This window comes from Stenella coeruleoalba (assembly GCF_951394435.1).
Source record: "Stenella coeruleoalba genome assembly, chromosome: 11".
Lineage (NCBI taxonomy): Eukaryota > Metazoa > Chordata > Mammalia > Artiodactyla > Delphinidae > Stenella > Stenella coeruleoalba.
The window spans coordinates 38,100,366-38,118,586 of record NC_137157.1 but is presented as its reverse complement, the minus strand read 5'-3'; the positions used below and the strand labels follow the sequence as shown (position 1 = coordinate 38,118,586).

The following is an 18,221-nucleotide window of genomic DNA, read 5'->3' as shown; positions in this document are numbered from 1 at the left end:
CTCTTCTCTTTAATTATACCCTTGATAGTTATTTTACCCTGATTATACCTGCATACAATGCATGGGAGAATGAAGTAGCAATGTTTATCTCAGCCCTAACACTTTGTAATGGTGATGGCCTTATCTGAATTATTCCAGGTTGCTCCTACACATAGCTTCAAGGTACCATAGAAATGATGATGTTTTCTTATGTTCTTACGGAACATGATGACCTGTTATTACTCTAGAAACTTTGGGAATGAGAGGGAGTGATGGTAGGGAGAAACCTCTTCATCGTTTATTCAGAATTAAAATACATGAAAGGCACAAGGAGACCAGTGTGTGGAGTGTCTGTTAGCTGGATGCAAGTTTCCATGTTTATCACCAGCTCCCAAGCCCTCCACCACTAACTACATTCCCAGTCTTCACAGAAACAGTAATCCCCCTTTCTAACCTTGTTACCAAGAGTTCTAATCATTGGTACCTGATCTGAAGAGCAGTGCCACTGCTTTTTCCAATAGTACGTTGATGTTACAGAGCAGTGGCTCTCAAACTTGTACCACAAGCATTAGAATCATCAGGAGGGCTTGTTAAAACACGGAGTGCTAGGCCCTACCCAGGTCTTCTGATTCAGTAAGTCGGGGGTGTGATCTCAGAATTTGCTTTTCTAACAACTTCCCAGGTAATATTGATGCTGCTGGTTTGAAGACCACATTTTTGAGAACCACTGTTGTAGAAAGTTGTTTTATGAACATAATGCTACTCTAGAAAAAGTTGTATTATCTGATCCTAAAAGCAGTGGAACTAATATGAGAATATTTTCATTCTTACCTGGCATGGCTAATATTGGAAGTGAGAGTTTTTTGGTATTTTGTATTTTTTTCCACCTAAGCTAACCTGAAATGACTCAGAAAATTACTCATTCAGCATCAAAGAAAATGGTCATACAATGAAGTCTAATACTGTGGGCATCCATCAGTCATTCTCAGTACTCATCAAACAGTCTAATAGGTCAGATTCTTATGGTTGTAATAGTTGCCCTTTGTGCTACTATCTTGCTGTTGGGAAATCTAACTGTAAAACAAAATTAAAATCTTGTAAAAGGGTAGGAAATATTTCATACACCAACAGTAGTATCTCATACTGGGCAGTGAAATCACTGGGCTCTAGGGAAACATTCAACACCAGTGAAGGATAGCCAATTAGTGCAGTATTGTAACCAGTCGGATGTGACCTGAGATGCTCTTGGCCTCCATCAGTATGGTCAATCTAATCGCTGAACTTCTTCAGGGCCCTTGATGCCCTGAATTATTTAAGATGTAAGGAATCCACCCAAACCACCCAGCCAATTAGATTTTGTTTAGTCCTGAGAGACATCTAAAACTTAAAGCAAATTCCTTCAGGTATGGTGAATCTAAGGCAACTCACAGTCCTAGAGGCTGTTAATACTTGTATAAGCTGAGAAAGAATGGGAGTCCTTCATTTAGTGATGACAGTAGATAGGAATCTGATGGTCCAGTGTACCAAATCCTGAAACTAAAGTACCCTGAAGGGAAGGACCTTTAAATAAACTTGAAATGAACTTAAATTCAAATAGATGTGCAGACAATCTAAATCATACATGTGTACAGAGCTCAATATTTTTTGTCTTGTGAGTTGCTGTCAGGTCATTTATTTATTTATGTTTATTCTTTCGGAAGGTCACTACAGCATGCACTAAAAACCAGAGTATTTTCTACAACATTTTTCATCATTAAATAAAATTTACAGGGATCTGCAGAAGGCAGAGTTTCTAATAACTCTTTGAATGTGCTTATTCTGAAAGTGTAGTATTAGACACACCAAAATTTGTTGGTTCTTAATCAAAGTGTCATAGACCTGGGGGCATTCAAACTTTTATATGTACTAGGCATAATGATGGTCTATCCAGACTCACCTTTCAGCTAACACACTTAGCATGGGGACACAGATGGATGGGAAAGATGACCCTGACCCACATAAGACCCACATTCCTGTGCAAGGATAGAAGCATGATAATCAGGAAATGATGGTTGTTAGTTACAGAAAATGCATTATTGTGAAAACCAGGGGAAAAGTGCTTATGAGAGGAAGTGATTGGATTATGGGGAATGAGAGAATAAGGATAGATCATTCCTACTGAGTAAATTGCTGTGATTTATAAGAGAAAGGGTATAGTGATATCTTGGCCTACTACTGACTAGATTCATTTCACAAACAATCCTAAATCAGAATGTGACAGTTTATGGAGAGACAAACAAAGTCTCCCAAAGATGCTTATATATTACTAAGCTTTTAAACTGGCATATTTTCAGTTCCCCATACCTTTACTGCTTTAAGCTTCCTTTATTTTGATTGTTGACATTCATAATTGTAATTTTGTATTCCCCCTTATGTAACTCTAATAATAGTTTACTACACACTGGAATAAAAGAAAAAAATAATACTGAATTATTTTATTATGCATTTTTGGAATTTTGATAAATTCCAAGAGAAAATTGCATAAAAGAAACTTGAAAATGTTATTTGCTTAAAAGTACATTATAATATTTGGACAATATTAAAATAATTAGATACTGTTTTATAGTATACTTTGAGCATTTGGTGTTCTAAATGTTTCTCTTAAAATATACGTGAATTAATCAAATGTTTATCTTTCATTGCTTTACACAGATGAAATATATATTCAGTTATATATTATGTGCATATAATATATTCATATCAGTTTAGTTAGGTATGTGTTTACTTTTTTTAATTTCAGATTTAGGAGTTCTTATTCCATCATATTATAATTCTTCAAGAATATAGATTAATATAATATGTTCTAAGAGAAATATTTCATAAAAGATTTAACACAGGGAACACTTGTGTAACAAAACAGGCAATTTTATCAAGTATACTGAAAATGCAAATGTTATTAAGAGAATCTGATTGTTTCTTAAAAAAGAAAGAAAAAAAACACTTTAGGAAAGTTCAAGAATTAAAGCACAGCTCAGCGAGGGGCTAAATACCTTGGCTTTTTATAATGATTGACTAGTGCATAGAACTTAAAATATTTAGTAGTTCAAGTGGTTAGTATGTACCATGAATGATCTTTGAATGTCGTTTTTCTGTCAGCTCTGCTTGGGGTAGCAGACACTCCCTGATGAGGGCTTTGATTGCTGGTATTAAAGGAATGATTGCAGGGTTGACATTTTACTATGAAAGACGAGAAGTTGAAGCAAGGCATCATACTGCTTTCTGAGCTGGTCTACAGACATGTTTGCAAGACTAGCCGAGGTTTTCCTTGGCAAATGGTTTTGGATCTGTCCTCGTTTGAGACCCCAAAGATCCAGACTACAGAGCAGAGAAGACACAGACATAGAAGAATATTTCCAGAAAATATTTGTAAAAACAAACTACCATCAACCTAGTCACAGAAAAATCTCATCGGCTTTCTTATCACAGAAAATTCTCAGTAAGCTGTCCGTGTTATCTGGGCAACAATAACGCACCACCTTGCCTGCCTGCTAGAATGAGTTAGGTTTAAAAGTGTAATCCCGACAGCCATCGAGTTTATATATGTTATAGAGGTATAAGAATAACATTCTGGAGATAATCTGTCCTCTTTTGATATAATGAATTTTGGCCCATCTTCTTGGTATGAGTTAGATACCAAGCACCAAAATCTATAGAGGCTCCTTCTAGTTCATGATATTAGTTTATTAAACTATGGCGTTTATCTTTTTTGTCTACGACAGCAGTTCTTAAAAGACCTTAGCCGTGGCATTAAAGGCCCTACACAATCTGGCCTCACTTCCTGTCTGACTCAACATTCTGACTTACTTGGCTTCATTCAGCCTCACTGGAGTCCCTGTTATTCCTAGAATACACCAGGCACAGTCCTGTCTCAGGGTCTTTGCACTGGCCATTCTCCTCCCTGTGACACTCCTTCTTCAAACATTCCCATGCTCCCTCACCTCCTTCAAATCTTTGTTTAAATGTTACCTGTTTGGAGAGGCATAGCCTGACCACCATATTTTATAAAATAGTAACTCCTATCTACATTCCCATCCCAATTACCCTGCTTCATTTTTTGTCATGGTACATATCACTTCCTAACATAGTATATCATTTATTTGTATGTTATATATTAATTTATATAATTTTTTTATAATATACTTACATATTATTTGTCTCTCTCCACTGAAATAGTGGTTCCATGATCTTTGTATCTTTGGTTTTCTTCTCTATTCCCAGCACCTCAAAAATACCTGCCTTGAGTAGGTGTTCAATAAACAGTTGCTGAGTGAAGAAGAGTGGGTACATACTAGAAGCTCTATATGGATAGGTCCACAGCTACCTTGATCAATTCTATAAGCTTGGTGTCTTCCCAGTCCCTGGCACATAGAAGATGCTCAATAAATATTGATTGGATAAATGCATAAATTTCACCTAAAAGCCAACAGAACATTTTGGTAGAAATAAAGGAAAAGGTAGGCTAAAATATTTTCCTGTCTCATACCACTTGAAACGTGCAGCCTGTCAGAAAATTCTTCCTCTCCACAATGGTCCATACAGAGCTAGAAGGCAGGTTTTGCAAAAACATTAATAAAGGATAAATAATTAAAATATTAATCAATAGCCACCTTAATAGCTTCTAGCCCATCCCCTTTTACAGAGTCAAAGGCAGGAGACAGGCCATTGAAACCCACAAAACATCTTACATTTTTCAGAGCCATTTCTCCATGAGGAAAGTATATAATGATGATCAGTAATGGTGTACCTCATCCTGAAGCCTGTCCACTCCTTATTTCTAAGGAATATCCAGCTTGGGAAGGAAAGAGAGTTGCCACTTTTGAATATGGAGTGCGTTATTCTGTGAGGGCATCCAAAAACAATTATGCTGGTGGCAGGAGACCTCCTATAGCTCTCATTTGTTATGTGTATAGTTATCTAATGAATTATGCTACAATTTGAGGCAGTTTTCCCAAATCTAGGATCCTAAAGTTAGAATAAGACTGAAGATCTCAGGACATGCAGGGTGTGTTTAAGTGCTGAGATTCCATGATCTCTCTACATTTAGTCACCAGAGAAATCATGTGCCTAATCCTGTCATTATTTTTAACACCTCTCAGCTTATCATACCTCTGAATCCAGGAGCATCCCCTCCTCACTCTCTCCCCTGGAGGCCATATAGACTGGATCTCTGAGTCAATGTTCAGAGTATTACACAAAGTTCAGAAAAGGTACAAGTAGGAAGGATATATATGTTTGTCACCCCAAAAGCATTTTCCCACAGAAACTTTCTTATACATATTTCCTAGAGTCCTCTATAGTAACATTTGAGTACTTCTTTAAATTATTTCAATGCTACTATTAAAAAATACCTTTATGGGCTGAGCTGGGCTCCCAAATTCCAAAACATATAATATCATCTCTCTTGGAAATGTTCTAAGTACCAACAACTCATTCATAGTTCAGAGATTGTCACTACTATTAGCATCTTGAACAGCTACCTGGCGTTGGAATAAAACTTTTGTCTTTCTTCAGAGCCTGTGACTCACTTGAACCAGATATACTTGCCATATTTATACTATCCCAATTTGTAAGGAATTATCTGAAAATTTTTAAAAACCCTTTTCCATCTTGGTCCTGTCTCCCTGGTTCTAGGCTCATCTTTCCAGTTGCCAGGCAGGCATCTGAATCCTTGTGAGTATCTCAGACTTAATGAGTACAGACCAAATGTATCATCTCCTGCCATAGTCTTATCCCTACCAAAACTAGTGTCTGTTCCTGAACGTGCTGTTGTTGTGAATTCTAGCAATACTCTCCCAGTATTAATACATGAGTTAGCTTTTACTACATTCCTCTATTTCACATCTCATCTGCCCTTCAGTTCTTTTTATTAGATTTTCTAAGGGCTCTGGGATTCATCTCCTCCTATCTCTCCCTACTGTCACTCTTCTACTTTTGGGTCTCATCAGATCTCACCTGGCTTTTTGGAAATAGCCTATCTGGACTCATTGCTTCAGAGCACATATCTTTTTCATAGCTGCATCAGATTTCTTCCTAAATCATTAGAAAAATACTTCCCTTCTCAGAACTTTCAGTGACATCCCGTTGTTTAAAGAATGAACTTCAAACGCTTTAAGAATCGAGTGCTCCCTAACTTAGTTCCCAAATGACTGCCTGAGGCTTGTTCCCTACCCTATCCCTCCATTAATGCTGGTCTTTCTGTGATATCTCTATTCCTTAAATTTAGGGGTTCTGATTTTTTTTTGTACCATGCATTACTTGGACAGTCTGGTGAAGTGTGTGGACCCCTTCCTAGAGTTATATTTTTCAATTATAAAATAATAAGCATAAGCATAAGATTAATAAGCATAAGAAAGCCATTCTGCAGAAATAATATTCTGTCTGTGGATCCCATTGTTTATATCTTTGTGGCTTTGCTTAGGACCTTCTTAGCAAAGAAGTGCCCCCAAACCTGCCCCTCTGATTATTGAAATCCTTCTCATGTTTCAAAGTCTATTCAATCCCCAGCTCCTCTCTGCAACTTTACCTTGACTCCCCGCCCAGCTGTACTCACCACTTTGTCTTTGCCCTCTCATAGTAGATTATTTGTATTTCTAATTAGTTCTTATCTTTACTTTGCCCTTTGTTATAATATTTTGTATTAATTTACAAAAAGGGCCAAACACTAAACTAATGGGCTACTTTCACACATTTTGTGTTCGCGGTTCTTTTTAAAACACTGTGAAGTATGCATATGAAGAGAAAACTGAGGTCCAGAAATTTTATTGTCTGACCAAGATCATACAACTTGTTGCTGTTATAAATTTGAGGAAGTGAATATTTTCTCTTCTTCTTTACCCCTTCTCAGGATCTAAGGAATGATATTGTTCAGTAATGTTTGTTCATGTGGATTTAAAAATCAGAAATGCTGGGGAATACTCATCTCCCAATATTTAATATCCCTGGAATTGACGAGGGGCCGTGATAGGACAGGGATGTGTAAACAGTGTTTCTAGGTCAATGTCTATGTCAAAGTAACTGTGACTAAATCCTTCTTAACATACTGAAAACTCTTCTAATTCCTAGTAGTTTTACAAATTGAAATTTCAACACAGGTTTTCATCAGTCAGTTCCTTAAAATATTATTTCTTGTTTTGCACTCTTGAGGAAAGACAACAATAATAAAAGTAAGACAAATTAAAGAATTTGTTTGGAATCATAATGAACTCAGGAAATGTTTACATTTGTAATAATAAGATCAGTTGTATATCCTATTTCCTATGCTACCCCCTCAGTGAAAACAATAAACCAACCCAATTTATTGACACATTTGTAAGACAATACATTTTAAATATAATTCACTTGAACCAGTTCCACTTTTCTGTAGTCAAATATGTTTAGTTTCTGCAGGTTTTCCTAAAACAACATTGTTAAGCTAATTATTTTAAAATAAAATATTGATTTGTTCAAAAAGATTTATTTTAGCAATAGTAATGCTTTCTTTTCAAACTGTTATTTCAAGTTTGAAAATCATGTATTTATGACCATTAATTTCTCATATGGAAGTTCTTTATGCATAGTAATTATTTTGAAAGTAATTACATCGTTTGATTTGCCAGTGCCTTTTAGCATGCTGTGAACTACAAATTTATGTATAATTAATTCAGCATGATTATCCTTTTTTACGGTCTTTTCTATTATCGTATTGTGGCAAATACTAGCTTCAGTGTAGCAAGGTCATTGATTTTTTTCTATTTTCATAGCTCCAGATGGTCCTCCTGAAAATGTGTATGTAGTAGCAACATCACCTTTTAGCATCAACATCAGCTGGAGTGAACCTGCTGTCATTACTGGACCAACATTCTATTTGATAGATGTCAAATCGGTAAGGCATGTCTTACCTTTTACAAAAGACAGTATAGAGCATGGTTAAGAATACAGGTTTTGGAACCAGACTTTGAATTTTAATCTCAGCTCTGTTAGGCAGCTTACTTAACTTGTTTGTGTTTCAGTGTCCACATCTGTAAAATAAAGATTGATAATACTACCCAGTGTAGAGAGATTTTGTGAGGACTAAGTTAGATAATTTACCTAAAGAACTTAAAACATTGCCTGACGCATAGTAAGTGTTCAATAAATGTAAATAAAGTATTGTCACCATGGTTATTATTGTATTTATCGTCAGGGTATAGATGACGTATATAAACGAGGTTAAGTTGATAATAATCTATTGGTTTAAAATACAGTGAAAACGAACTCAAAACATAAAAGGAGAATGGACAAGGCATTAGGAGAAATATCTCCCAAATAAGATAGCATCAGAGCTTAATTTTGAAAATAATTGAAGCAGAACATGGAAAGGAAATGGTAATAGAAGTTAGAATAATAGAAAAGTTAGCTTCCTTCAGGAAAAAGTAAGTAGTTCTGGAATCCTTGGTCAAAACTTTCAAGAAGAAAAGGCTGAGAGATGAGGCCAGATCAGGAGGCAGGCTTATAACATATTATGGAGCGTGGGTTTCATGGTAAGGGCAGTGGGGTGCCAATTGTGGAATTAAAGCAGTGTCGGGATACAGATTTCTGTTTTACAGGATCAGTATGGGTGCATTGTAGAGAATAGTTTTAGAGAAGTCCTGGGGGTGCAAAATTAAATAAGGACACAGGAAACTATAAGAGTAAAACTGGACAAGAAAAGAAGGACACAGGAAATGGAGTGAGGAAAACAGAATGAAAAATAATTTAAAACTACAGGATTTGGTGAAAAAAATCTGTGGATGGTGAGTGAAGAGAAAAATCAAGGATGACTTTAAGATATATGATTTGGAAAATTGTGAGGAAGAACAGATTTGTAGAGGAAAGGCATGAATTCAGTACTGGATGCACCGACTTTAAGATGCCTGGGAATCCTCCAGATGAAGATAGCCCATTACAGTTTTATTTGTGGATCTGTAGCTCCGGAGAGGAAGTTTGTATTCCCAGATTTGGGAACTGTTGGTGTTTCGATGATAGATGAAATAATATGAGTAGATGAGATTAACTACACAGCATGTAAAGCCTCTTCTGTAAGAACTAACCTGAGGATAGTATCCTGGGGAATACAAACATTTAAATAAGATGTCCCTGAAGACACCAAATTGGAGTAGCCTTCCAGACAGAAGGAGACCCAAGCATGAGAGTCAAGCCTTTCACCTAAGACAGGGTGCTGCACAATGTGAATAATGCAGAGTTGTTATCTAGGGTTAGAATTGGAAATATCTCCTTGCCAGCCTGCTTGAGCTTTACTGGACCTGATGAGCAGTCTCTTACGGTTGCGTCTAACACGTTAAATTAGGTAATTCATGGTGAATTCTCCTCTCCTTCTTGCTGTTTCTATCCATCTCTTGTTTAATTTTATGATTTTTTTATGTCTTTATATTATTTCTTAAAGGAAATACTTCTTTCTCAAAAGACGTGTCATGATTAAGAGAAAGTTTCAGGGTTTATTGGTACATTTGTTCTCCCATTCAGTCTTCAGTTTATGTTCCTTTTTTAGAGCATATCTGTGAAGATTTTTAGTTAATAATTAGCCAAAAATAACACGAATGACAAATGCTCTGGGAATAGCATTAAAAGCAAATTATAAAATGTTAATGCTGGGGCTTCCCTGGTGGCGCAGTGGTTGAGAGTCCGCCTGCCGATGCAGGGAACACGGGTTTGTGCCCCGGTCCGGGAAGATCCCACATGCCGCAGAGCGGCTGGGCCCGTGAGCCATGGCCGCTGAGCCTGCGTGTCCGGAGCCTGTGCTCCGCAACGGGAGAAGCCACAACAGAGAGTGGCCCACGTACCGCAAAAAAAAAAAAAAAAAATGTTAATGCTGTGCTCTATCAAGTAAAAGACACTTTATTAAGGAAAAAGCTCTCTCTTGGAATTTGGTTGTGTTTAAAGGAGGGAAAAATAAGACAGTAAAAAAAGTGATTTATAACCTCTTTCTCTTAGCATTCTTACTGAGATTAAAAATGAGCAAGGGAAAGAGAGAAGGATGGAAAGATAACTAATATTGTAATTGCTTATTTCAGTTACATATTAGCTCTTCATATGCACTGTATTATATCTTATCTAATAACATTTTGATGTAAATGCTATCGTCTTCATTTTGCATAAAGGGGAACTGAGGCACAGAGATGATAAATAACTTCTCAAATATTAAGACGTGGCTAAAACCAGTAGACAGTGGTGTGATGGAAAATAGGAAAAACCATCAAAAAGCAAATAAAAATTGCCAAACTGAAATATATGCTCACCAAAACACCTTTGGATCAAAGATAGCAAAAATTCAAACAGATTCTAACACTTCAGAGTTTCCCTAGGATTCTTGGAACTAAGTTGTCATTTGTTCCTTCTTCCCTTCATTCTTTCAACACACTTTATATTTTTAATTTTTATATTGGAGCATAGTTGATTAACAATGTTGCATTAGTTTCAGGTGTACAGCAAAGTGATTCAGTTATACATATATACATGCATCTATTCTTTTTCAAATTCTTATCCCATTTAGGTTATTACAGAATATTGAGCAGAGTTCCCTGTGCTATGCAGTAGTTCCTTGTTGGTTATCTATTTTAAAAATAGCAATGTGTACATGTCAATCCCAAACTCCCAACACGCTTTTAAATACATTCAAATGCCAGCACTGTGGTACGTGCTGGGTATGTAGAAGTGAACAAGTCTGACGTGGTCATTATACTTATAGAGTTTATCTGCAGCTCATTTCATGAATATATAACTATCTACCTTCAAAAGTCATTGGCTCGCAGGCCAAAGAAGAACGTATGTCACTGAATTTAGGACTTACGCTGCAGCCTGGCCTCTGTCAAATACTAACCGCAAGAGCATAAAACTCTTCCCTTAAAAGACTCAAATTAAGCAAAAATTGACAATCTTGAATAAAGATATATGGGCTCAGATATCATCCCGGATGATTCTACTGGATATTAATGCATTTTGTGGCCCTTTGTTTGTCGGCCCCTTTATTTTTTAACTTAGCAAATAGTTAGTAGCTTCTTTCACCAAGACAAAGATGGAAAACAAAGTTCTGCTTCCAAGTAGCTCACACTCTAGAGAATGACACCAGAATATAAAGAGCTAGTTGTAGAGTATGAGGTATGCAGTCTTTTTTGGAATATAAACTAACAAAGTAATTAAAGTTTCTGTTATGGGGGACATAATATATAGAGGAGACTGCACAGAGAAGATGAAATTTGTTCTCTTCTGGGATGTAAGAATTAAATGGGGGTGTACCAGGTGGGGAAGAGTGCAGGTGGGGCAGGCAAAGGAGAGGAAAATAGAACCAGAATCTAATTACTGACAGTGTATATGAAACAACCACACTTCAAAAAAAATGGCAGACATTTCGTCATAATAATCGATGATCAAATATGAGCAAACGAATTTGGAACTGATTGAAGGGAAATGATGGGTCAAAAAGGTCTGAGGTTTCAGTCCTGGGTAAGTGGACGAATATTAGTTAATGATAGTAGGTTTAGTGAAGAAAGAAAATGAATTTTTCCACATGCTGTATTTGAGGGCCCAGCATTCTTTTTGAATTTTACTGTATATTTTTTAAGATATAGTAGATCACATGCATGTTATTTCATGTTTTACTACTTGCTATTTGTTATCCATTTTTTAATGGAAGGCATTGGAATAATTTCGTTTTACTTTATAAGACCATGCCCCATGACTTGGTGTAGAGAGGTCTGGACTCTTCAAAGACCTGGGAGTAAATCCTGTCTCAGCTACCAAGTTGCTATGGAATCTTGAGGAATTCACCTCAACTCAATAAAATCAGAGTTGAAATAGCTATAGTAGTCAGGCAAGGAACATCAAGGAACAGTCACAATGAAGCTTCAGTGATGAATTGGAGACCCCTGCCCCATTAGAGGAGTCACCTGTCACTCATCTCTAGATAATTGTTACCCAGCATGAATACAAGCCTAGTCATAGGGGAAATTTTAAAAGCCCGATTTGTATGAGATATTTAGATGTTGACAACTAATTAAATACATACACACTTTCTACCAGTGGGTGCATGCACCCGATCAATTGGATTCCTACACTGATTGATTTGTTTTTCTGACATTTTAGAGGTGGAACACCTCCCTCCACTGCTCTGGTTCGATCTGTTTGACTTTTTGCAGATCTGATATTTTTCAGCCTTTTGCTGTGTTTCTCATAGCAACATCGTTTTTAGTTAAAAAAGCTTTTAGAAAAGAGCATTTGAAGAACATATTAAACAAAAAAAACGTCTTTCAAAGTTATGACAGAGGGTCAGGTTGAAAATGAACTTGATAGTGAGGACAGTGTATCCAACTTGTTTTTAAGTCTTTCAAGTACTTGAGAGAAGCAGGCATAATAGGATTTCAAACTTGCTGTTGTTCATCTCAGGCAAAGCCCTTCTATTTAGTGCTAGAAACTTTAGCTGTGTTTAATCCCTACAGTGAATAGGCCAGACTCTCCATCAAAGACAGACTATGTTTTAATAAATTATACAACTATATTTAATATACCTAAGCATACTCATTTGTACACATTTAATAATTATGACATCATGTTAATTGATTCCTTACTTAGTGCCTTGCATGGTGCTAGATCAGTTTTTCAAACTTAATTATGACCAGCATTTTTTAAATGAATTGGAGTAAAATTAAAAAGAGCAGAAAATATCAAAGTGCATTTCAGAAGTTGTATTTCTGAAAAGCAATTTTCAGTTATAAAGAATACACACACACATCCTGAATTATATTGCAAAATGTGTTTCATTTTTGTTGATCATGGTAAAAAACAAAATTGCAAATTTCTGTGCCAGCTACTTCAGATCTGTTTTTTCTAAATCATCAAAATATTTTAAGTAGATATTACCACTCCAATCTTACATATACAGAAAGTAAGACAGCATAAATGACTTATCAAATGCTACAGGAGTTATTAAGTGACCAGGTTGGGATTTGAACCCCTGATGGCTGGGTACCAACCTATATTCTTTCTTCTGTAAAACATTGGAGTATAAAAATAAACAAATGGGTCCTAATGAAACTTAAAGCCTTTTGCACAGCAAAGGAAACCATAAACAAGACCAAAAGACAACCCTCAGAATGGGAGAAAGTATTTGCAAATGAAGCAACTGACAAAGCATTAATTTCCAAAATTTACAAGCAGCTCATGCAGCTCAATATCAAAAAAAAACAAACAACCCAATCCAAAAATGGGCAGAAGACCTAAATAGACATTTCTCCAAAGAAGATATACAGATTGCCAACAAACACATGAAAGAATGCTCAACATCACTGATCATTAGAGAAATGCAAATCAGAACAACCATGAGGTATCACCTCACACCAGTCAGAATGGCCATCATCAAAAAACCTACAAACAATAAATGCTGGAGAGAGTGTGGAGAAAAGGGAACCCTCTTGCACCGTTGGTGGGACTGTAAATTGTTACAGCCACTATGGAGAACAGTATGGAGGTTCCTTAAAAGACTAAAAATAGAACTACCATATGACCCAGCAATCCCACTACTGGGCATATACCCTGAGAAAACCATAATTCAAAAAGAGTCATGTACCCCAATGTTCATTGCAGCACTGTTTACAATAGCCAGGACATGGAAGCAACCTAAGTGTCCATTGACAGATGAATGGATAAAGAAGATGTGGCATATGTATACAATGGATACAATGGATATACAATGGAATATTATTTTCCATTGAGTTATTTGTAGTGAGGTGGATGTACCTAGAGTCTGTCATACAGACTATATGTACCTAGAGTCTGATGTACCTAGATGTACCTAGAGTCTGTCATACAGAGTGAAGTCAGAAAGAGAAAAACAAATACTGTATGCTAACACATATATATGGAATCTAAAAAAAAATAAAAGGTTCTGAAGAACATAGGGGCAGGACAGGAATAAAGACACAGACCTACTAGAGAATGGACTTGAGGACACGGGGAGGGGGAAGGGTAAGCTGGGACGGAGTGAGAGAGTGGCATGGACTTATATATACTACCAAATGTAAAACAGCTAGCTAGTCGGAAGCAGCCGCATAGCACAGGGAGATCAGCTCAGTGCTTTGTGACCACCTAGAGGCGTGGGATTGGGATGGTGGGAGGGAGATGCAAGAGGGAGGAGATATGGGGATATATGTATATGTATAGCTGATTCACTATGTTATAAAGCAGAAACTAACACACCATTGTAAAGCAATTATACTCCAATAAAGATGTTAAAAAATAATTGGAGTATAAATTTCATTGACTGCGGAGATGATTTCTGCTTGTTCTGATTAATTGTGATTGATTTTTTTTCTTTTACTTTCAATTGTTGAAATAATTGTAATTAGTAAACTGTTAAAGTAGCACTTCGGATTTCCCAGGTCTGTCTGACTGTAAATAAAAGAATTTTTAAATCTTGGCTAGAAAAATATACCACTCATAGCTTTCTATTTTTATGTTTTAGTGATTTGTATCTCAAGTGCTGCTTCCTTTAATTGTTAGCTATTTTTTCCTGTAGGTAGATAGTGATGAATTTAATATTTCCTTAATCAAGTCAAATGGAGAAAATAAAACCATAGAAATTAAAGATCTGAAAATATTCACAAGATATTCCGTGGTGATCACTGCATTCACTGGAAATATTAGTGCTGCATATGTGGAAGGAAAGTCGAGTGCTGAAGTGATTGTTACTACTTTAGAATCAGGTAAGGTTTATTTTTCATGCTAAAAATTGAGTTAGGTGTCTTTCTTACAGTTTCTCACACCTTACCCTACAAAGCATATGTGTTAAAAGAAATTTTTTAAGCATATAAGTTTAAACTTCAGTGACTCACTGTGACTGACAAGAGTAAAGCTTTGTATTTACATTTTTGAGGCAAAGTGGAATTATGTAGAATAACCAATACTTGTAAATACAAAAATAAATTAGTTCATAGTAAGGTAACCAATTGTACTTTTTTGCATTTATTTAAACACTATTTCAGAAGTTGAGTTACCTTGCCTAAGAGATGATTTTGTCCAACTGTCTATAGCCAATAAAGCTTCACCTTAAATTCCATTTTAATTATTTCTCTCCCACGGTTTAAATGCACATTAAAGTAATAATACTCCATTATTAAATAATCTAGAATTCAGAAGTAGAACCCAGGTTATGTTTCACCATATCTGTTTTCTTCACTTAGTTAAGTGACATGTTTTATTACATAATCTATTTGATAAATGTCAGAATCTGTACAGATTTCCTCCAGTTCCTATGAACAGGGTCTGAATGAATAATAAGATTGTAACCAATAAGAATTTAATGTGGAAAGTCAACTTCCCAGAACTCGCTTGCCCCATCCTCCTTCAGACTCCTGATGTTCTTTGCCACCAGATATATCTTTGGAAAGAGCACATGAAGGAATGTGTTGCTATAGTTTATTTGTTGCTATCTGTAAGGTAAGTATAGGAGGTAAAATATTTTTTAGCTAGTCTTTTCATTATGCTACATACTCTGTTGTCTATAAACTTACGGTTCTAAATTGAAAAGTACATCCTATCCTCAGCACCCTAAAATTCTGCTTGTTTCCATTTTGTGGCCATGTATATTCCAGGTACTTATTTTCTTATTACACTTTTTGCACTTCTCCCCCATCCTACCTATCTGTGAGGAAAGTTGCTGCTAAACTTATTCACATTCACACCACAAAGCACTGATTGCAAATCCTAATGTGCTAACTCTTCCAAGGATATCATAGTTTAATAAATTTCTACTAAACCTCTAAGAGTAGAATTTTAGATGTCAAACGAAAGATATTTGGCGGATAGAAGGTTCTTTCTAGCATTCAGATAATTCTTTCATGTATTCAGCTTTTTAAAGCTGATCCTAATTTTAGAGAAACAATTCTTATAAAAAGAAAAAATATATATGCTTCTTATGTATCATAAAAATGTATAACAGCAAATGTTGTGAAAATGTGTGTTGAACCAATTTAACCTTTATTTCAGCTATGCATTTTTTCATCCTGCGATATTTGGCACAATGACATGTTTATTTGCTTTTCTCTCTTTTCTTTCTCACTGTTATTTGTTTACTTATTTTTTGCTTGCCATAGGGCACTATCTCTAGGGATGTTTGCAGCAATATCTGAATATCTGAATCATTGACAGCCAAATATCAACAGCCTTTTCATGGAAATTCTTAGAATTTTAGAATTTAGAATGGAATATCCATTTCAATGTGATCAAAATAAGATACGTTCATTCAATGAGTCATTTATTTAAAGAACACTGATTATGTAGTACAACAAAAACTAGTCTTTCATAAAATTATTCATAAATAATTTTATCCTCATGTGTATCATTTTAAAATAATTTATTGATATTTAGCTAGTTACATGTTAGGATAACTTTTATTTATCAAAAATAAACTGGAATATCTAGAACATAAAGAAATCTTAAAATTCAACACTTAAAAAGAATCCAATTAGAAAACTGACAACGTGAACAGACATTTTACCAGAGAGGATATATGACTGGCAGATAAACTCATGATAAGATAGGTTTTCAACACCATTAGCTATTGGGGAAATGCAAATTGAAACCACAGTGATATATCACTATACATCTACTAGAACAGATGAAATAATAATTTTTAAAATAGTGACAATACCAAATGTTGGAAAAGATGCAGAAATACTAGATCTCTCATACATTGCTAGTGGCAATGTAAAAGGGTATAGCTACAATGGAAAAATAGTTTGGTGATCTTTTATATACTACCAAATGTAAAATAGATAGCTAGTGGGAAGCAGCCGCATAGCACAGGGAGATCAACTGGGAGCTTTGTGACCACCTAGAGGGGCGGGATAGGGAGGATGGGAGGGAGACATAAGAGGGAGGATATATGGGGATATATGTATATGTATAGCTGATTTACTTTGTTATAAAGCAGAAACTAACACACCATTGTAAAGCAATTATACTCCAATAAAGATGTTAAAAAAATTTTTTTTTAAATGCACTTACCACATGATCCACCAAATACACTCTTGGGCAACTATCATAGAGAATTGAAAACTTAATGTCCATGCAAATATCTGTATATGAATGTTAATAGAAGACTTACTAGTAATGACAACAACAAAATAACTGGAAAAAACCCAAATGTTTTCATAAATTAAACTCGTACATCCATAAAATGGAACACTACTCGGCAATAAAAATAGAATGAACTATTGATATACAACAACCCTGATTGACCTCAAGGTCACTGTGCTATTGTCTTTTGCAAATAACAAAACTATGGAAATGGAGATTGATTAGTGTTGTGAGGAGGCATGGAGTGCAAGTCTAAGGGGACATTTCTTTATGGTGATGGAATAGTTTTGTATCTCATTTCTGGTGATGGTTACAGGAATCTACACATGGGATTAAATTGCATAGAACTACACGCAGATACAGGAAAGCATGAAAAATGGTGAAAACTGAATAACGTCTATAGTCAACATTATTGTACCAGTGTCTGTTTCCAGGTTTGATATTAAACAACAGTTACATAAGATATCACCACTGGGGAAAGCTGGGGGAAGGTTACAGGGGACTGTATGTATGACTTTTGCAACTTCCTGTGAGTCTACATTATTTTTAAGTTAGAGTATCATAGAAATGCATTCTGTATAAAAATACATATATTATAAAAGGCTAAATAAATAAGCAAATAAATTGGATCACTGTTATGGTTTCTGTGATTTATAGATGTCAATGATTCTATAATGCATGAGTCATTTTGCTTGTTTTCAAAATTAAATGGCTTAAATGATCTGTGTAATACTCTTTATAGACAGAAACTTGAAGCAAATCAGTTTTATATGGACATCAAAATGAACACAAATTTTTTTAAAATTGTAATTGCTAAATATTTCATTTCAGTCCCTAAGGACCCGCCGAACAACATGACATTTCAGAAGATACCAGATGAAGTTACAAAATTTCAGTTAACATTTCTTCCCCCTTCTCAACCTAATGGAAATATCCAAGTGTATCAAGCTTTGGTTTACCAAGAAGATGATCCCACTGCTGTCCAGATTCGCAACCTCAGTATTATCCAGAAAACGGACACATCTGTCATTGCAATGTTAGAAGGACTAAAAGGCGGACATACATACAACATCAGTGTAAGAATACATAGCTTTTAATTATTCACCTATCTTACAAAG

General features: G+C 35.5%; 1 protein-coding gene across 1 annotated transcript in view; it reads left to right on the top strand.

The window, feature by feature from the left end:
* The window catches only part of PTPRQ (protein tyrosine phosphatase receptor type Q), a gene marked incomplete at its 5' end in the record, with an annotated part of 196,504 nt that overhangs the window by 115,458 nt on the left and 62,825 nt on the right, over nucleotides 1-18,221 (top strand). The window contains 3 exon segments of the mRNA XM_079936915.1: nucleotides 7,758-7,879; nucleotides 14,543-14,729; nucleotides 17,935-18,179. Of these exon segments, the coding sequence (XP_079793041.1) occupies nucleotides 7,758-7,879; nucleotides 14,543-14,729; nucleotides 17,935-18,179 (554 nt within the window).